The sequence below is a fragment of the Triturus cristatus genome, chromosome 6 (assembly GCF_964204655.1).
Source record: "Triturus cristatus chromosome 6, aTriCri1.1, whole genome shotgun sequence".
NCBI lineage: Eukaryota > Metazoa > Chordata > Amphibia > Caudata > Salamandridae > Triturus > Triturus cristatus.
The window spans coordinates 1315502685-1315525437 of record NC_140589.1 but is presented as its reverse complement, the minus strand read 5'-3'; the positions used below and the strand labels follow the sequence as shown (position 1 = coordinate 1315525437).

Here is a 22753-nt window from a genome sequence, read left to right as displayed (position 1 = left end):
AAAAAAAGAACGAGTTAGAGGTATTTGTGTTGTAAATGTAAATATCTTACTTATGTGTTATGGACTGTGGCTGATGTATGTGGCGTGTAGAGGAATTATGTGGGTTGGATTGGAATTTTTAGTTGTGGCATTGTTGTGTGGTGTGGAATTATGTGGCATGGCGTGCAGTTGTATTATGTGAATAGTAACTTGGTGTTTTTGACTGTATTGGAATTGTGTGGAATGGCATTTTGTGTTGTGGATTGTTATGTAGTGTAGTTCAATTATGTGGTGTGTTGTTTGTGTGGTTGAATTCTGTGTTCTAAATGTAATATATGTGGTGTGTAGTGGAATTGTGCTGTGGAGTGGAATAATGTGGTTTGGTGTTGAATTATGTAGTGTGGAATGTATTTGTGTGGAGTTAAATAGTGTGGCACGGAACAGTGTGGTGTTGAGGGAAAATATGTTGAATGGAATTATGTGGCATGGTGTGGAGTGTATTTAAGTGGATTGATATGTGTCATAGAGTGTATTTATATGGAGTTTATTTATTGTGGTATTGAGTAACATGCAATTAGGTGGAGTTGAATTATGTGGTGTTGAGTGGTATTATGTGGATTGTAATTATGTTGTGTGTTGTGGAATTGTGTGGCTCTGAACTGTGTGTTGTGGAATTGTGTGCAATTGTTTTGATTTATGTGGTGCTGAATGCTTGTTGTCTATCTATAACAGTGCTGACTGAGAACATATAAAAAAGGGTTCCCTTTAAAAACGGTGAAAACATCACGCAAAAGCTTCAGAAAAACAATGTTAACATTTGTACAATTTCTAGAAAGAAGGCTGCCCTGTTTATAGATCCTGAGTGAGCAGTTATTCCAGTAAAGGAGGAGTTCTTTTGTAGAAACCTGTGGGTTATGGTTGTTTGCTTATAACAAATAGCCCAGATGTATTGGTTACATCTACTATGCCCTGTTTACAGGTCTTGAGTTCCCTTGGATTTTGAATTATATTGTAGACACTTAAGAAAATAAAGAGATTAAAAAAGAAAATATTTACAAAAGCAGCAATGCTATCCCATATTGAAGAAATAAAGTCTGGAAGATATCACAAATATTTTTTATGATAATCTAGTAGTGTTGGGATTATGGCGTAAATGTTTGTTACAAACAAAAATGGATGATTTTGACAAAAATTCCATGCTGTATCATATTATAGTAACAGAAAAGCAGCATATGTTTCTTGGAAACTGACATAGCCTTTGATTGCTGATCCTTATCTTACCAGGGCTGTCTCCTTCCTGGAGCACCCATAAAAAGCTTGCTTAGTGTGAACATTTAGCAATAATCCCTATTTAAGAATTACAAAAGACTGGCTCTCACAGAGCAGTGACATTTGCATTTTCTAAAGCTTTGTTTTCTAGCAACCGAAATGTATGCTAAAGACAAACACTCCCTCTGCATTAAAGCCAGAAAACTGCATTAAGTAACAGTAAATGAAAGATGCAAGGGGCTGTTACTGCACATATAATAAGCATAACAAGATTATTTATAAAGTGCCCTCCCTCCTCTTATGTCTGCCGAGACAGCGCGTTTTGGACACAATGTGTCTTTAATGCATTGCTAAACTGTCTCTGTGGACATATGAGGAGAGAGGGCACTTCATAAATAATCTGTTTTTTTTTAAAGTGCCAGACCCCACCTTTGTGGAAGTTGTTTTAACATCTGAACGGCTGCAAAACTCTTGTTTTTGAGAAAGAAAAGGTGACTCTGGGGAAAATTACATTTAATGTGGGTTTGCCAAAAAATTGTGTTTTTTCCAAGTTTAATCTTTCTCTGCCCTCGCATTTCGGCAGGGCAATTTAAACAAGCAACAGGAGAGAGGGATGTTGGTGCTAATTAAAGTTGGGTGGGGGTGTCAATGTAAAACTAGCAGCAGACAGTATAGATTAAAGAAGCAGGAGGGAGACGAGGAGAGGGAGGGAGCATCTGTCAGTAGTAAATTGTCAACAAGCAGTTGCAGATTTCAGGAAAGCATGTCGTGCGTGCAATAGGAGAAAGCCATTAAAGAAAATAGTGCCCACAGACAGTAAATAAAACATACTGCGTAACACCACAATAAGAGGGGGCCAGTCCTCATGGAAGGTTACAAAGAGAGACAAGAAGGTACTAACGAGGAACTAACAAACATATTGACTAATCAAAAGCCATCATTTACAAAGGATAGGAAGAGAAGGCAATTGTAAAGATGGGCGGAGCGTAATTCACATATACTGAATACTGCATGTCTCGAAGAGACAGCGCAAGTGCTGCTCTAAGCGAGACCTAATAATGTGTCTTTGAGGTTGAGTCCATTGAATACTTGCTCCTTAAACGCAACAGTTGAGTAAATAGGATAAATATAGACTTGAATCAGTACTATAATGCGAGTGTCCAGCCGGACAATCAATTTAATAAATCAAAAATGTCAAAGAGCAAAAATACAAACGTAGAAATTACGTGGGAACACAATCCTGCATCCTACATGAACACATGACAAATACATATAGAACAAAAACATATCAGGCAAGACGGGGTAGCTTGTGGAATATTGAGCACAATTCTAACAAGCTTAGAGAAACAGCAACTGCACTTTTTTTATCATGTGCGATTAACGTGCAAACTGTTTACATTAGTCGATGACGTTTCGATCCTTTAAAAACAATAATAGGATCATCATCAGGACAGTTAAGGTGCAAGCCGGAATCAATGAAAATAGCCTGGATAGTCCTTGCGGGAAAAGGATAGCCGTACTCGGACTCAGGAGGGGCCGGAGCCGCAGTAATGATGGTTCTGTGGATAAGGTGGTGAAGATATTCGGGCGTTTTTCAGCAATGGGTTCCCAGCTATTGAGCATCGGATCTCACATCATTCTGTGCATCGCCACATGGCAATTTATTGAATATACTATCACAGACCTTGACTGGGGTGGGTACAACTTAAATACATGTACATTATTGCACTTTTTCTGGTTTGGATCCTGATATATTGTATGATACAGACGAGTTGTTTTTATAGCACTCTACTAGTCATTGATGGGGCGACATTTTCTGGTACAAATGAGTGCATTGCGTTGTATACTAATGGTAGAAGTCTGTCTATATTTAGAAATTGTCATATGTATGTATGCTGTGGCCTGCTGGAACATTTTGGCTTCTCATGGTTTGCCCTCGTGTGCACATGGTTATACGTAAAGTGAGATGCTGGCATCGTATTATGGTTTATATCACTGTTCACACTATTTTGTAGTGTGCACCGTCATTTTTGTTTAAGGGCTCCCGCTCCATATTACGGACATCGGGAGAATTACAAACTACAGTTCCCATGATTCAAATTACCCGGAAGCTGGTGGCGTCAGTTCCGGTGAGACGCATTTATGCTGGCACCCTCCGAAACATACCGGGATAATGTTTTCCTCCCCTTGGGTTTTACCGCACAGTCAGTTTTTGTATAAGGGCTCCCGCTCCGTATTCACAGACATCGGGAGAATTACAAACTACAGTTACCATGATTCAAATGACCCGGAAGCTGGGGGCGTCACTTCCGGGTCAGACGCATTCGCGATGGCACCCTTCGATACAAAAACACACCGGGATAATGTCTTCCTCCCCTTGGGTTTTACCACTTGAGCAAAGACACAGAGGAACATGAGGTAACGGGGTTGTATTTTACATAGAAGGACGGATGTCACGGCTTTGGCATCTGGACTTATTTGATTTTGGGAGTGAATGCTTGGTGTTTTGGTATTCGAACCTTGACGATACTGGTGGGCATTAGCTTTTTGGAATGTTTGTTATCGAGTGTTTGGTAACTGTGGTGCTCTGGGCCGTTACAGTTTAGACGCACAAGAGACTCAGTTATCTCTTTAGTGAGTTGTGAATATGTATAGCGGATATATATGTTACGCATACATTTATCAACACAGTAGTGAGCATAAGCTACATTCTCGTGACATTTTATCTGTATTAGATGTGGCATCAATTCGATTACATCACCAGTCCTACCATATACAACATTGTATGATATGGGCAATAGGAATGTGACTAAAAGATGTTTTACACTAATAATGGGTTGTGCATAGTGGAGGTTGAGCTTCAGTTTTTTCCTTTTCATCCACAGAAATCTGTGATCTGAGGTAAAAAAAACTCCCATAAGGTGGAGGTAAACTTATATTACCGCCTAGGTGAGTTTGTTTTGTGTTTATGTAGAAGTGTTTCCTTTTCACGTTTTCAATCATGTGTGTGGTTTTTTATCACGTGTGTGGTGTTTTATCACGTGTGTGGTGTTAAGGGAGGTATAATGGCAGAAAATAATAATGAAACTGACATTAATGTTTGTCTTTTTCAGACATTGGACCGGACTGCAGCTGGTACCATTGTCGTAACTACCATGATAATTAAGTATGGTTTTTAAATACATTATTATTTTTCACCAATCTCTAGCAGAGTGACATCGCTTTAGGTCCTGATGAATGTCGCCAACTTTTTAGTCATATGGCAGAAACATGTTGACCACTGACGAATAGGACATTCTTTCAGTCCTATATATCACTAGCCTTTTTAATCCTAGTCTATGGGGACACGTATTAAATTTAGTTTAGTCACCTAGGAGCTAGTTTTAATACACATTTTCTTGTTTTTTTGCACTCTGCCACTCACCCCAATCGCCTAAATTGGGAGCATTATAAAACACCTCACGCTCCTCTCCACAGGGAGAGTTGTAGCCCACACTGTACACCCTGCGGTTACAGTGTGCAAGAGGGGACCCAATGATGAAGCATGTCACCCTTGGGTGAATGAGGGTTCTCGTCTTTAAGATAAAGACTCCCCCTTTCCCCCATACACAAGCATATTTTTGTTTTTGTTTGAACTAGCGTCCCATTACTTTGTGTGAGTACCACTTTACATATCAATGTCAGAACTACTGGGCCAGATCCCCACATGGAGATTACCGGCGGCAATTCTGCGAGATGCAACACGCCCCCCCCCTGCCGTATGATGAAATAACACAGTGCTTTAGACACAACAATAACACTGCTACAGATGAGGGAAGGGACAGTAATCAGGGTGGTTATGCGAGACTTGGTGATATCTCTGGTCACTTCTACAAGGCGGGTGTTAGATAGGAACTTAAACACTTCTGAGCTAAAGCTCAAAGTACAACAAACTAACTCGCTCCAGGGAGTTGGGACGACTAGGCAAGAACAGAAACTGGGGGAAGAAATCATACACAGAAATGGCAGATAAGGAGATGCTACATAACATACAGTACCAACAGTTGCTTCACCGGGAGGGGGACAGACCTGGGAGGGTACTAGCTTGACGTTTACACCAAGATAGAACACTAGCCACAATTACAGCTGTAGGAAAAGAACAGGGTGTCATAGTAAACACACATCGTCAGATTAATTACACATTTTACTCCTATAAAAGGGCACTTTAAAAGCAGCCCCCAACCCAGCCAGAGGATGAAACATATTCCAAATGCAAACAATCCATAGGCTCACACAGGTACAGCGAGAACTGCTTGAAAGACCACTCATACAAACCGAGAATAAGGCAGCAACATGAGACTTAAAAACACCCAAGGCCCCAGGGCCAGATGGCCTTCCGACTGAATGGTATCAGACTATTGCAGAGATACAGTAAGAAAAAAGTCTGGCGGTGTACTAGGATGTGCTGAAGCATGGGGTTCTACCAAAAACGATGAGAGAGGCAACTATTATATTGCTAAACAAGCAGGGTAAGGATCCCTAGGCCTGTCTGGCGTATTGACTACTCTCAGTGCTGAACTTTGACAAACAAATCGTTGGTGTACTGTCAGTGTGATGCCTGAGAGGGGTCATAGTGGATTTAGTACACCCACACCAAAACAGGTTAATCCCGAATAGGCACACAACACTGATTATTAGGTGACTGGCACATGTGATGGGTGCATTAGAGGACAGTGGGGACTATGTGGCCTTGATGTCACTGGAAACTGAGAAAGCTTTTGAAAGGAATAGCAGGCAATGCCTATTTGCCACGCTGACCACTATGAGCTTCGGGGCACAGTTTCAAAAGCTGGTGACTTTTACACACGCAGCCCCAATCCAGAGTCAGGATCAATGACTCCACATCACCAGAGTGGAAGCTTTAGAGTGACACCATGGCTGGGTTGTCCCTTGTCCCTCCTTCTCTTTGCATTAGCAGCAGAATCGCTGGTGTGTTGGTTGTGCCTAGTGGTGGATATCTGGGCAATCAAGACATGGATGCAGTGGCATGTGGTGCCACTATATGCAGATGATTTTCTAGTGTACAACGCAGACCGTAATCAGTCAATGGGGATACTGGTGGATGAGCTGACATGTTTCGGAGGGAAGTCAGGGCCACGAGTGAACTCTTTTGGGCGGCTGCAACGAGTGCCCCATGAGGCACTGCCACAAATAGTGGCAATGTGGTGTGCGGACTCGTTTTGATATTTGGGGATTGAAATTACACATTACGAACAATGATGGTTAGAATTCAATCCAATATGGTTATTGGCTGATCCCGCAACAGTGCCAACTACTGGTTGTCGCTATCCCTGTCATTGGTCAGCAGGATTATCATTCTGAAAATATTGTGTCTCCCATGCTGGTTGTATCTGCTCCCTGTTTCACATACCCCACAAGATATTGAAACACTTGAGATTGTTTGTGATAGCCATAGTTTGGGGCAGAGAAGTGTAGTAGGGTCAAATGGAATCACTGCAATGCACTTATGAGTTGTGAGGGCTCAGAGTCCCAGGTATGGAGGCCTACAATCAAGGGGTGCAGCCACAATTTGCAGCAGGTGGTATGACCTACAGAATAGTATGGATGGGAGGCTGTTAGATGGGAGCCCGATGATGGGCACACTGACAAAACAACTATATGCTGGAGGGCACACAACAGATGCAGATCAACATATAGTACAAATTACCCTGCATGCATGGCAAATGTATCTAACTAGACGGGGCAAAGAACATCCATATGCTGGGGCTGTGTCTTTATGGTACACACTGGCATTTCATCACAGGGATGAACGTATGGGGCTGACGACATGAAAGGCAGGAGGTTATAGAACGGGTGAAGACCTCTAAGAGGGTGGCTGTTTGATCCCCCAGCAGCAGGCCATTTAGTAGTTCGGTTTTGGAGCAAGGTCAATAACTTTATTACTACGCATTACGCCACATGGCTTAGAAAGCGTGGGGTACGGTGAGCCATACCCCACAAGTGTCCCAAACGCCGGAGCTACTGCTCTGCACAGATGGCAGTCGAGGAATAATAATTCGGATATATACAGCCATGAGGGCGGATATCTATAACCTCCTTCCAAGGGCTAGGGCAAAATGGGAAACAGATTGTGCTCAGGACTTTACTGATGCCCAGTGGAGCTGTGCCCTGGCTCTCCTTCACATCATCACTTGTAATGCTTGCTTCCGACTGATTCTCCTTAACTATATACATAGAACGTATGTCACCCCAGCCATGTTGCATAAAATAGAACCCACTAGCATGTGAGAATATCCTAAATGCTGCCAGATGGAGGTTGCATATTTTCATCTGACATGGAACTGCTACCGGATATATGCATACTGGGTGCACATAGCAGATTGCTTTCAGACAGAATTCCAGGTGGACCTGCATAATAACTTGCAAGTCTGCCTGTCAGGTATAGAAGCTTGCGCGTGCCGGTGGTTGTTAGCTGGAGATAAGATGCTAGGGAGTGGTGCACAGGAGAAGAAATCAGGATGAAACTAGTGAGGTGGGAATGAAAAGCTAGATGTAGACCTCGAGCTTTGGCACCTGTTGACCAAAAATCAGCAGTTTCCGCCGGATTAGTGCCCTCCTTGTATTGTACTGGACTCCCGCTCCCCAATACTAGCAGAGACGATATTTTCCCAGTGTGCCATTGGGGGATTTTAGGGCTGTGTGGGTACTAGGGCTCCCCACATCAGCGGGCATTCAAAGGGTAATATGTCAATGAAGGTGACTAACATGGAGTGACCTTCCCTGGCAGAGAGCTAGTCTTGTGCATTGTGCCTCCTCAATAGAATTTCTACAATGTGGAGATATCAGTGGGGCTAGAATTGCAGATGAGGACTATTTTCGGGCTGCAGTACTAATAACGTATAACTATCTGTTATTCTATCCAAGCTCTACCATCTTCTCTTTGCTGAAGGCTACTGGAGGCACACTTAGCCTTTGTTCAGCAAATGCAGGTGATAATAGTAGACAAGGGTTTTACACTGAACACTCCTTTGTTGTTCAGAAAAGATATGAGGACGTGAACCACCTTTGAAACTCATATTAGATCAATTCTTTTGTGACAAGATCAGTTTAGTTAGCCAAAGAGGTGAAGGAGGTTATTGTAAATAATGACATAAAGAAAAGCTTTATGATTTTACCAATATGTTACAATACTATTTATTTTCACACTTCTAGTGAATTTTGTTGCTACTGTATTGTTTCTATTCACAATAGTTGCTATTTATATTGTGTATACTTGGATAGGATTATATTTATTTCAAATAAATCTTTAACAATGTACCCATGTTTTCCTAGTGTTCTTGACTGCGTCTTGCCTTAATCAAAAAGGGCTTGAATTCCACTAATTATTGTTCTGATATCTTATAATATTGATTGCTACCAGAAACGCATCTCGCTCAGATATTGCTTGGTGGGTTGCGGCATGGTTGCAGTCCTCCTGGCTTTCTGTCTTGGACTGGCACACTGACATAGTCCATATGTTTAGGAGGACTAGTCAGCCTATGTCCAGGACCCCCTGTTTAAGGGCGTGGAGCGGATATAGGTCTACACTTTTCCGTAACTTTACTCTGATAAATAGTGACTATCTTAAAGCAGTAAAAGTTACTCATAAGTGTAGGAATACACGTACATGTGTATACTTACCCACTTGTAGGTTTACCTTGTGAATAACCTCATACATAGTCATGAGATCTGAAGTTACCCTGTTAACTTTCCCAGCTACAGAATAGACCAACTTTTCTGATAGGAAGGTTTCTACTTGCCATTAACCTTTATATAGTCTGCATGGAAATGTCATGGACCTGGCTGAATTAACATTCCTTTAAATACTACAAATTACTTCTTATATACCTAGCAGATGCGATGAAGGCTGAGTTATACCTTATGTGATGAAGGCAGTATAGCTCTAACCAAGCTGGAAGAGGAGGGGGTGAAATATTCTAGGATGGAAGATCACAGCATCCCCAGTTTTGTACCGCTTTGGCACTATACCGATCAAAGCAAAATGAAGGGTTCGGAAAAAGTTCTACTCTTTGATTTTGCTTCTGGCTAAACGGGAAACCGCTTTTAATGGGTGGTCTCCATTTATTGGGAGGATTGGGGTGAGATTAATGTGAGCATGCAATCGCTGAGGCAAAATGTATGGTGAAGAGAGCATATGAGAGAGGGCACATGCACTATCCTTATTGTGTGGGATGAATCTTTAGATAAGTTGGAAAAAAAAGCATCTGACCTAAAATTAAGTTAGCTTGACGCTGGAAGGCAGCAAATCATTGGACCTGTTTTTCTTTATGGCGGACATCTCAGAATGTTAGAAAACGTGGGTATTCTGTTATTAAACCAACATGAGAAGTTAAAAGTGATAGCAATGTCCCTATAATTTCTTGTTTTGTTACTATAAAAGGAATATGCTTAAATGTTGTTTACCCTATAGAATATGCCTCATTATTCCGCAGTCTTTTTCCCCGCAGGGAATTACAACGCGGTTGTTACAGCGACCGCGTTGTAATTCCACATACCATTACCCCGCAAGTCGTAACAACGACTTGCGGAGGGGGGCGCTGGATGTTGGAATAGTCTAATTTAAAATTCCAACTCCAGTCTGTGCGGACATTAGGGAAGGTGTTGGATGTTAAATCTGAAACCTTCTTCCCCCCTCCACAAGTCGTTGTTGCGACTTACGGAGTAATGGTATGCGGAATTAAAACGCGGTCGTTGTAACGACCGTGTTGTAATTCCATGCGGGGAAAAAGTTTTGTCGTTAACGTTGTTTACCCTATGAAAGTAGTTTAATGCGACACTTTACCGGTGCTGAGGTGTTGAGCTACACAATATAATGTGGACAAGGATGGTTTATGCTGCATTTTACCTCTCCTCCAGATGGTATCGCTCATGATTGTGATATGTTTATGTGCACTGTATGTATTGGCATATATTTTGTGTGAACCTACCTGGGTAGAATGGAGCACTGTACATCAACTGGGAATACACTTCTGAATTACACTGGCATGACATTTCACATATTTACAACAGCATTTCATTTCAAGCAGTGGTGCATTTTCTAGCACGGGGAAGATTTATCAAGAAATTATGACTTTCAGTCAAGTGTGCAGCGGGCATTGGAAACCAAGTCCACAGGTTCCAATGGCAGCAGCAAGCAAGCAGACTACATCTCTTCACTGCATTGTTTCAATCTAATATTAAACCAATAAATACTTATAAAAGAATCCATGTTATTTCTTCCACAAGGAACAAAGAAATTAAAAGTTCCTGATTCAATACCAATGATGCGATTATTTCTATGCACATTATAGAACAGTTTCATGTAGTTACTCTAAAGAGATAGTCATTATTTCTGTAAAGTATTGAAACAATTTCAATGAGACTAAAGTGACATTAACCCATCCTCACCTATGTCGTGACAATCACTGTTCTCCCTTCTCTCGGTTTCCTGATGATCTTTAAAAAGCAGGTGTTCCTGTTTGTTTAGCCCAAAGGAAACATCATAACTTGCAACAGTATCACCTAGAATATAAAAAAAGCATTGGAAGACCCATTTGGATTGGCTTCTACATAATGCATACGTACAAACTCAAATAGGCACATGTGCACCATTGCGTGCAGACAACATGAATAAAAGCACTTGCAGAAAGGCAACAGACATGGAGGCATCCATGCACACAATCAGAAAATATAAGCACCAGCTTTTCAATTTCTGCACCCTCAAGCTCTTTCTCAATTGCTCCTTATTTTCTCCATATGGCCCTTTCATGCTTTCTCCTTTTTGCCTTACCCCATTTTTTTACTTATTTTAGGGGCTTGTCCTCTCTTGCTCTTTTCAATATACTTCTTCTTTTCTCTTGCTGCCTTCTTTTGAACTCTTCAATATGTCCTCTTTCTAAAACATATTTATATTGAGAAGAGGCAGCTGCAAGAGACAGACAGCCAGATAGAGCATTTGGGATAAGAATACCTTTTAAGTTTTCCAGCCTGTACAAAAAGATCTTCCTGGTTCCCAATAAAAACTCACAGGCCCTGGAGCCACCTGTGACTCACGTCCAAATAGGGCAAAGGAGAGGGAAGAAGATTCCAAAACAGTAGTTTCAATCTTACAAACATCGAAAACTATCATATTAGCTGTCCTTCATGCTCCAAATTTCAGAGGGTCAAACCTGTTGCACGAGTACAGGTAATAAAATAAGGATCAAAAGCATCAGACTCCAGTTCCAGTTCAGTATGACCTAATTTATTTTTTGCATCTTCTTCAGAAACCCTTGAGCTGCTCCAGAATTGAAGAATGCATGTGTCTTACCTGCACGCATGACCTTCAGTTTGGCCCAAACACAGATCAAAGCCACTATTTCCTGATCTGAAATGTCTGATTTTATTGAGAGCATTTCTTGTCCCCACTGAAATTCTGGAACATTAGGATCTTCTTTTCATAAAAAACATAGGGCCAGATGTAGGACGCGCAAAATAGCGCCTCGCGAATTGCGAGTCTTCTGCAACTCGCAATTGGCGAGGCGCTATTTTGCATGTACAACAGTGTGTTTAACATTGTTTGCGATTCCCAATGGGGTCGCAAATTTGCGAGGCTCATGGATATTAATGTAGAGAACAAGGGTACCCCAATAGTAAGACCAGGGGTAATATATATAGTTGAAAAAGACAGCGGCCTGAGGTGAGGCCAATAAGGTCCTATGGTAGCCAGGGCTACTATTATTTCAAGTGTAGCCTTTGTCTAGGTTTTAGTAGTGAAAGGAGAGTCCCAACAGGACTGGAAAAACAATATATGTGGGGACACAAGGTTCTACGAATGACATCACTTTTATTAACATCATAAACGGAGTATCATCCACAATTAGGAGTTAGTCCCGATGCTCACACAAGAGATGCAGGTGCGTGAAGTCATAGGTGCTAGTGACTTAAAATTTACATCGCATTAACAACACTGTACAAAATTCCGGAGGTTTTAAGTTATGTAAAAGGAGTTTCGGTTGTGAAAGTCGACGGCTTTCGATCTCCTTAGTTAGAGATCATCATCAGGACGAGAAAACGTGTTAGCTGGTAGGATCTAGATGAGAAGCAAAACCATTGGTCCCGGAGACATGGACATGTGTAATTTAAACATTAGTCTACTGAGGGCACGACAACATTGTTTGAGAGGACACTTAGCTATACTAATAAATAGAGAGGGAACATTACAGTGGGATGCAAGCACAGGCAGTATATGTGCAGGTAGATAGTTTGCTTGTCAGTTAAGAGAGGGAAGGGTAACAGATAAAGCACATGAGCAATAAATGAAAGAATGGCTTATTATGCTAATAAGGGAGAGAAGGAACCATAACAGCAGAATGTAAGCACATGTTATGGGTGTGCAAGTAAATTCACGGTGAAGCAACATGCATAGTTTGTCAGATAAAAGAAGGACATTTGCCAGGGGCAGCATCAAAAACATTTTGCCTGTCACTATTTAATGTTCTTGGCTGTAAACTGAGGTAGAACTTGGGTGCCAATACCTTTCACCACTGCATTATGAAAGCAGATTTCTAGAGATGGTAATGTGCTAAAAGAATGTTTGTGCATATGTGTTGTGTAGCATTTTTTTTATTATAACCATCTTTAGAGAGATTTCCTCTTTGATTTTTGTGTTCCAAACAAGCAGAGAGAGAAAGCATAGTAGTTTTATAATTATATCTCCAAACATTTGCAATATATATCAGTAATCAGTTACAATAAATGTAGAGGAATATCTATGAGGTGAAGCATTTTAACTGTACCACCAAAATGGAACAGTACTAAAGTGCAGCACCACAAAGAAAAAGGAAAGGTCGTGGCTAGGTCTGCAGCTAGGACTGCAACTATAAACTGTCAATCTAACTATGGTCAGTTGGCAAGGCTTGTGGACCGAGTAAGGGGCAAGGTAGGTTTATGAAGGGGTTATTGTGACTGTGAGGATGGTGCAAGGAATTGGTCTAATGAAGCGAGATACAGCCCTGATGTAGGGGTGGGAAATGAGGAGGATTAGATTCCAGGGTAAGACAGGCGGGCATCTCACTTGGGCAGTATTTACTAACTATGTCGATTCTTGGGCAGGACCAACATCGACATGATGGTAAACAAAGTAGGACAAACATTTTGAACAACGCAATTCGCCCAATGAGCAAGAGCGGAAGCGTTCGCCAAAGGAGAAATTGCTGTCTGAGTGCACTCACACCCTTACCATCGAGAAGACACTGGTCAGTGATTTAGGTTCTTATATACATAAGTAACGAAAGGAGACCCCCTCCCATCTAAAGGCATTGTCACCTAAATACGTGATAAGTGGTAGTATGCTATGGTGGAAAGGGAATATACATTATTTAGACAAGTTGCCATACAGGCTGTGCCAAATTTTCTGGGGATTTGAGCCAAACTTACTTAATTCCCTAAATTATATAAGAATGTCATCGGCAAATAAAAATACCACATGTGTAGTATTTGCTAGGGGGATACCTCATAGTTTCCCCTCTCAGTTGTGTGGCATTTTGTTGTGGTTGTTTTATGTTCGGTTATTTTTTGTGCTGCATTACCACAATATAATATTGTTTTGTATTGCTCTCGTTTATGACTGTTGTGTTGTGCCCTGTTATGTTTTAGTTTGTTTTGTCATGTTACTTTGTGTCAGTGGTGGCTGCCTCAAAATGGGGGTGGTGAGGTGGGCAGGCGTGTCTTGTGCTGTAGCAGTCCTCTTCAGGTCTGCTACAGCACCGGAAGCAGTCAGGTTTCCAGGCTCTCCCAGCCAATCACGACGCTGCAGAAGCAGCGTCCTGATTGGTCCGACCATCCTGTTTTGATACAGGCAGTGCCTGGGGAGGCTGGGCATGTTATCCACGGGGCTGTGCAACACAGCCCAATCGAGAACATGCCAAGTGCGCATGACGGTTTGGCCGGCCCAGAGGGCCGGACAGTATTTCATGCGCACTTAGAGTAGTGCAAAGCACTCCTCACTCTGCTTGGTGTCACAGAGCCCAGCACCGCTCCCACCTGGCTCTGAGAGCCGCATAGAAAAATAAAATGATAATAAGGTCCTGTTATTATCATTTTCTTCTTCTTTTGAGCACTGCTAAAATAGCAGTGGGCGACGCTCCTCTACCTTAGCGGAGGAGCCGCCACTGTTTTGTATATATAATTGTCTTATGTTCTGTTACTTCTTGTATTTCTTAATACATGTTGCTTTGTTTCCAGCCAAAAGTAGCTCACACCTTTAAAATTATTGACAAGAAACCGTTTAACTGTTACCACTGTTTATGGTGGTAAAATATTGTTGCTACTTATGATAAACAATTTAGTATAGCAGTCTGCTCAAAACTGTGTCAGAGACTGTTTCTTAAATTAACACTTGCAATGTTCACTTTTATGTGACATGGTCCCATGTTTCCAATGTGGGCTGCAATCTTAGTAGCAAAACAAATGTTGGCAATATGGTACTGGTCACAAACGTTCACGTTTGGCAAATGGGTATTATTATTATTATTAACAGATTTGTATCGCGCATGGCTGCCCCAGCAACGGGGCGTCCCAGCGCTACCCAAAACAGCATACCGGTAAGTAGTGACAGCCTGGGAAAGGAAGAGAGAGTTATGCTGGGAAAAGCCAGGTCTTTATGGCTTTCTGGAAGGCTAGATGATCTTGGAGCCCTCTGATACCAGTAGGAAGAGAGTTCCAGAGTTTGGCAGCCAGAACTTTAAAAGAATGACCACCCGCTCTGCCTCTTAAAACTCTACGGGTATATACCAGCCCTTGGTCAGCTGACCGTAGGCACCGGTTCGGGACATAAGATGTTAACAAGTTCGATAGAACCAGGGGGGCTTGTTTAGTCAAAATTTTGTGGGCGATGCATGGAGTCTTAAACTGAATTCTTTTCTCCACCGGTAGCCAGTGTAATTTGGGTAGAGATCTAGACATGGAGCAGGTATCTGAGTAAACTTTGAACAACTATGTCATTAATGTAGGCTGTCCTTTAGGTATAAATTAGTTTTCTGTTGCACTTGTTTTATTAGTAAAATACTACACTGAGGTCTCGGACTTTTAACATACACCACTCGATATACACGAAGCTTGCATTCTTCATAAAACACAAAGCAATTCCATGCTCTTATGCTGAGAATGTCTGTTCGACGTATGGATTAAACATTCTGAGATAGCTAAACACAAGGCTAAATAAAAAGGAAAAAGTCAAAAGATCTGGCCTTTTCTAAGGGGAAGTGTTTGGTGATAGTTGAACAACTTTGCGAGTGTAGCCCCCAGCTGAGCTGTCCTACAAGAAAATCCCATAATGAAGCATAATCATCAGTAGGAAAGCTCGGAGTACAGACCCTTTTGCGGAAAAGACTGCTTTAGCAGAGCTAAGTTGTACCTCAAAGAACAGTGGAATGAAAAGGAGTCAGAACATGAAATGCGCACTTGAAGGCCCTTAATGAGAGGGTACGAATTTCACACAGTGCGTTAAATCAATGTGAAATATTGCCCCCCCCCCCCGTAATTCCAAGTATCTAAGGCCGGCAGCTATTGGGTCTGCAAACTCGCAAGAGCAATTGGTCAATAACACTGTGGACCCGATTCACAAAGGGCCTCCGCACTCACTGCAGAGGCCCCGCAGTCATGGCAGGGGGCCCTCCCTTGCAGCTGGACCACCGCAATGAGAAACTGCAGTTCGGAGGTCCCACCACTAGTGCGGGCCCCTTGCCACGACCTACGCCATGGGTTCAGAGGCCCTTTGTGAATCTGGCCCAGAGCCTTTCAGAGAAGCTAAGGCATCTAGAGAGTATACAGTTCCTAAACAAATAAGCCGTAAATAAGCAATTACAATGTTGTTGTGCTATCAGTTCCAAGCTAACCGTTATGTTGCATCTACACTTAACAAAAGGACTGCTTGATACCCACTCATCAAAACCTAATGGCAACATAAATGCAACAATATATTTGACATTATAACCATCCGCAACGTTCTATCGCCTTGAAGAACAGCCCACCCAAAAATTGGCAAATCATGAAAAACAAATACATATCATTGGCTAGAGGAGGTTGAGCCAAAGATCACTCTCTCTATCCTTTTATTTTACTTTTTTTGAGGAGTTCATGAGTATAGTTCTGCAGCAACCTAAAGCTTTCAGCAGCAAGACCTGGCATTTCTATATTAAGGTATTTCTTGTCTGCTAACATTGAAATGCCATACAAAGATCTTCCTTTTTCCCATGGTAGTTAAATGACACTCTAGGATTTTTGAGCATGCTCTGTTCTGAAAATCATAGTCTTTTGATTCCAAAGATAAGCACCCTAGCATGAAAATGAAATGAGGTGCAAGCTTTAATTTCAAATGGGAGAGTGACCTATGGTACTCATATCTGGGCATGGCTGTGCATGCTTTGAGTCCGATTACAACTTGCCCTTATTTGCAGATGGTAATACAGGAATACAAATTACCTGTAAACGGATGTTGGTAATACCAGGTCCTGATATTACCAGAGGATTGTGAGTTATTCCCCAATAAGCCCATATGGAATGGCAAATAATATTCGGAAAACAGGATTCATCGCCTGATTTCCATATGGTTTCCCTGTATCCAGGCCACTTTCAGGCCACGTTATGACCAGCGTTTTGCAGGTTGATATGTGGCTGAAATTGCTTTAGTCTACAGGAATTAAGGCCAATGTTTAATGAGATCCTTAGTGTGACTTACTGATTTTTTATCACTTGGTAGGTCTTTGTCTAGATTGGTAAATTGAGCCACAAATTGGTATTGAACACAAACTAGAGTAACTATCGGTGGATGAGACTTATTTCAAGCATTACATATATCAGTTTTTGTTGTTGTCTCTGAGTTGTCATATAAAAGTCAAACATCGGTCCCATAGCTTGTTGTGCCATAGGGACGCATGCTACACTCCTCCAATAATGCCCACCAAACCCTGTTAATAAGGGAGGTGGTCTAGAAGTTCGGAATGGAGTTTCCATTTTGGAATGGAACCAAAACTGATTTACCATTCAGTGATTGAGTGCAATTCAAGAATCCCATCCACAAGGTGTTGTTGTCTCCAAGATTTATGACTTTGCCCACCCTTGGGAATATATACATATTCATTCACTTACTTTTATTTAAATACTTATAGCTCTGTAGATGATTAACTTTAATCTTTTTTTATCTTAAATTGATGTTGGTTGTTTGACGTCATCTTTGTGCACATTTTCTATTTGAGATGCTCAGTATCTAAAAAAACACCAATAAAGAACAAGCACTGGCAATGTTGATCAGTTTGATGTTGGCTTGCAAACCTTATGGCTCCTTTTTTTTGTTGTGTTTTTTTAAAAACATTATTGTTTGAGGAGGTTCTGGGTCTTCATCAGTATGAAATAAGAAAACACTGGCTTAAAGCAAAAAAATGTTTTTGTTTCTAAAAACACACATTGCCATAATTGCCCCTGACACTGAAGAGAAGGACTTTGTTTTTGGATGTGCTCCTTGTGAAAGATCAGAATGCTCTCACTCCCAGTGAAGTTAGGCAATGGCCAAAGTGGGTCCCAGGCTGTATGCTGCAGTGGGCGAAAGAAAAATGGAACTGACATAACAAAAGAACAATGAATGAAGAAAGCTGAAAGATATATATATATATATATATATATTTTATCTACTGGCGGTCGCCAGTAGATAGTTATAGTTAGGATCGTGTTTCCATAGGAAATCCGCAACATTCTATTTGGAATAACTTTGGCGCCGATTGACGAATTCTCGCGAAATTTTCAAAATAGGTGGGGCGCTCCGCTCCGCTCCTTCCCTGAAAGTCTCAGGGGATTCGTCAAGCGGGGGCTGAGAAAAAGGGGGGGTCCCAAAATGCGTTTTCCCCATGCATTTTTCCATAGGACCTTTAGTCCAAGCTACAGCCCGAACGGCTGAACAGAATTACTTGAAATTTGGCAGAGAGGTAGTCCTCAGGTCAGGGATGTGCCTTTTGCAGGTCTGGTGTAAATCTGTTCAGTAGTTCCTGAGAAAATAGCATTTAAATCAATATATATATCTATAAGCGCGCACCGTGCGCGTACGGTAAAACTTACCGTACGCGCACGCTGCCGTGCGCGAGCGCGATTCTGATTGGTTGTTAGATCTTAGTAAACATTCGAATCGGTCGAAACCAGGAAGTGTCAGCCGCCATTTTGTCTCTCGCAGTCTGAGGGGGTGAAAAACAAAGGTGGAGAACGTGAAAAGGGGGCAGGGTGGACAGTTCCTGACCCCGTAGCCTTTGTCAGGGGGTCCCAGAAGGACCCCCAAGGGCCAAAATTTCCTTTAATTTTTTTGCGATATATCGTGGAGTACGCGTAGCGTGCGCGTACGGTAGAAACGAAAAAATTCCGCGAACTGCGTAACGTGGGCGCGCGGGTACGGTATGCGCACGGTGAAAAACCTTAAAAAAAAAAAAAATACATAACTTAGCATTTAAAAAAACGTACAAATTCACTGAAAAAACCATAGGTTTCACACACGTTATAGTTAGGAATTAGCATTTAAAAAACCTTGCAAATTCACTTAAAAAACCATAGGTTTCACACATGTTATAGTTAGCTGGACATTTCACTCGTGAAAAACCATTGAAATTCCCCCGTTATAGTTAGTGCAGGCAACTATAACTCACGCGACCGCAACCCTCTGCTGATGACGTCAGATATTACATCACTGATGACATATGTGTCTTTCTGAAAAAAAAATATTTGTAATATATGTATAGCTAAAAATTAATGGAAGAAGACATGGGTAAATAAGTGTCTAAATACAGTGATGTAATATCTGACGTCATCAGCAGAGGATTGCGGTCGCGTGAGTTATAGTTGCCTGCACTAACTATAACGGGGGAATTTCAATGGTTTTTCACGAGTGAAATGTCCAGCTAACTATAACATGTGTGAAACCTATGGTTTTTTAAGTGAATTTGCAGGGTTTTTTAAATGCTAATTCCTAACTATAACGTGTGTGAAACCTATGGTTTTTTCAGTGAATATATATATACATATATATATTCTTTTAATTTATTATTATTATTTTTTGGTATAATCGAAAGATCTTCCTGAAGCCAGACCTAAAAAACACACCACTCTATAAAGGGTTGATTTTTGTAGAGAAAATATTCCCAGTCATTGCTCTAAGATCTACACTGAAGTGTTCTCAATTGTCACTTACTTGTGTTATGATCAGTGCCATGTCTTGTCTTAGAGTCTTGATGGTCCACAATTGATAAATCTTCCTTTTCTTTACTCCCTATTGAAAAGATGGATGTAGCAATAAGAGGCCCTATTTAAAAAGGAAAAATACACTGTGTTAATATAATACAATTCCTTGCCAGATATCCAAACACAGTAAAGTTGTGACTATCAATAATGTAATCAACTTAAACCAAACCACAACTAACAGACGAATATGAAGTGCAAAATGCTTATTGCAGATCTAATTGTGCATTTAGATTGTAAATGACAATGCCTTTTATTTATGTGTTTTGAAAACCTGCAAGCGGTGCATAAACACACACTTTGTACTTATAGTCGTTGCTTACGAGAAGCAAGGCTGGCAGTAACTGCGCCTCTTTTACTGTCAGCCTTGCTTCTTGTAAGCAAGGACTATAAGTGCAAAGAGCATGTTTACGAACTGCTTCCAGATTTTCAAAACACATAAATAAAAGGCATTGTTATTTACAATGTCAATAGCTCAAACTCTCGCAATTGCGAGACCTATTACATTACAAAAGCTTGTTCATAACAGCACCAACTGGTTTAATTTGCATCTCCTCTAATGGCGAGAATCTGTAGTCCGTGGATTCGCCATAAAACAGTCTCAAGTCAGCAGGGTCAGCTAGTGTGATGCATCAGAACATGGGAGGTCAGGTTGCGTGTGATCCTGCATGACACAAGAGGCCGGAAGTAATAAATCTGGATGTCGAAACACGGGCATTAGAGAGTGCGGCACTGTGCTAGTGACTTGCGGTGAGGTAACCGTTTCACACTTACGTCCAACGCGCAGTGGGAAGCCAGTGATGACTCCAGGGCAAGGTGAAATTGAAAACAAACCACTATGCATGCTCGCGAAGGACAAAACCCCAGTTGTGCAGTCGGTGAAACGGCGTCAGCAGTACGCAGTGCACCACAACACTGCAATATAAGAGCTCGGGAAACGTACATGCATGAGAGAGCACTGCACTGCGCACACAGAATTCTACTACTTCAAACACTGAACAGCACTCACTAGAGAGATACGACACTGCACGCACTGGATGACACTTGAAACACCCAAGAGCACTGCGGCAAGGCACGCACATAGCAACTATACCAACAAGGAGCTGTAGAGGGAACAAAATGAGCAGGTCGCCCTCCTCTCAGTTTATGTCAAACACACACAAGACCTGTCACCCAGGGCTCTTAGATTCATAAATGTGGAGGTGGAACTTTTTACCATTTTTCTTCACCAATCACTCCTCACTTTCTTACGAGGTAGTGTCCTTCCACTTTATTTTACTTATTTTATAAAACAATGTTTTGTCAAGTGACAGTCATATATCCCATCTAATATTAAAAATGGGAAAAATGGTGTATCTACCAAAAAACCACACCTGTAGATGTGTTTATATTAAAAATGTGTGAAAAAAGCAAAATGGCACCTCACGTGCGCACCAACAGTCGAGCTTGCTGATTGGTACTCACCAGCTATGCTCACTTTTGTCATCATAGGTAACCATTTTACTTAATAAAGTATATAGTGTCCCAAAAAAAGTGCTAAAAAAAATCCAAAAACACTGTATGTGCTTTGCAACTACCACACAGAAAAAGACCCAGTGAAATATAAAACTGAACTAAGACGCACAGTTTACCAATTTTATTCTTTCCATGTACGCTCATTCATAAATTTAAAACCAGCTGCATTTATGCAGACCACTTCCTTTCTCAGCCAACATGTTTCATTGCCAATCAATCTTTCAGGCAATTTCGTCAGGGCAGGGTCATTCGTCGCTATTGATGGACACTGGTGCAATTTCTAAAAATGACATGTGGGAGCCCAAGTCAGTCGTACCAGCTCTCCACTCATTGTCAGGAAAGAACTCCAGGCGTAAGTTCCTCTTCTCATAGGCGTATCCTAGAATAGGTTTCACCCTTCTTGACTCGGGGCGCGTCTTCCGAGGGATGAGAACTATGAGAAGAGGAACTTACGGCCGGAGTTCTTTTCTGACAAAGTTAAGTTTGTGCAGTTAAAACATGCCACACACTATGCCTGCTCTTTAAGACATTAAGTGAATTAGCAGGCCGACACAAGCAGAAAACGCAGGACTGGCGGGAGATAGTGGGGGAGGGCACAGCAAGTGAGTCAAAACAAAATAAGTAGTGCGCCAAACTACCTAAATAGTCAAAAGTGAACAGATCCTTGTAATAGGGACAGTCTCCAGGGCGGAAACATAGAGCCAAAATAAGGGACACAGAAAAGCAAGATTTTAGGAGGGGAACTACAAGCAACCAACAAAACAGTGAGGGGTGCGGCCAAAGCCCACACACTGATTACAGCATTTCTCCCAACAGCACGTGCGCCGTCTAGGCTCGACCTAAAAATACAATTGGTAGAAAGAATATTTGTCTGCTTTCCAGCAGCCAGACTGTTAGTATTGATTATCCTGGTGGTGATTTAACAGGGCACCGACAAAAATTTCCCTAGGAACTTGAGAACATGGCTCTTCTATCAAGGCTAATTGTGAGGCTCAGTTTGCTAACCTGATCTTCCGCACAGCGCCGGGACACCTCTGTTTGAGGTAGCTGTTTGCGCTTTACAAGTAACTTTATTATTATTAATATTATGAAAACCCACTCTTTCTGTTTTTGATAAGTTAAATCTCTTTGGTGAGTTTCTTTTAATGTATGCATTTTTGATGGGATTTTTTATGATAGTAAGTACTTTTAAAATTGTTGAACTAATTAAAAACAGATATTTGTTTTAAATGAACTCACAGCCTACACGTGAACCACATTAGGAGCCTAACACAAGGAACAGCCTAGAAAAGAAAGGGGGGTCAGTGAGCTCCAGTGGACAAAAGTTTGAAGCAAGCCTAAGGGTCTCCTGAACAAGGACGAATGAACATTCACGTTCTGCATCACCCACCAGAAACACAGAGCTCGTATTTTTTTCTATCTGGGTGTGACATGTAAGAGAATGCTCAGAGGTCGCTTGTGTTTCATTCAGACGCTATAGCTTAGCATTATTTCTTCATGAAGTTCCACTAGGGGATGGAGGTGAAGTGGGACGGGAAAAGGGAGACAGGAAATTCTTTTTTCTCAAGTCCTGTTACATTTTTGGTTATACATCTAAAGGTGTTATTTTCCCAGCCACAGTAAAAACCAGGGTTACACCCTCAGTGGAATCCTAACTTTATATTGTGTTGCATCTTAAGGTGCTCAGTTTTTGGTTGCT

The 22753-nt window shown here is 41.5% G+C and overlaps 1 protein-coding gene across 2 annotated transcripts in view; it reads right to left on the bottom strand.

Moving 5' to 3' along the window:
- Positions 1 to 22753, bottom strand: part of LOC146821359 (uncharacterized) — a 157137-nt gene that overhangs the window by 93230 nt on the left and 41154 nt on the right. For both annotated transcript variants that reach the window (XM_085612306.1, XM_085612307.1), the window contains exons 3-4: positions 19493 to 19603; positions 10696 to 10809 (exon numbers count right to left, since the gene is read on the bottom strand). In XM_085612306.1, the coding sequence (XP_085468432.1) occupies positions 10696 to 10809; positions 19493 to 19603 (225 nt within the window). The remainder of the gene's footprint in view (positions 1 to 10695; positions 10810 to 19492; positions 19604 to 22753) is intronic.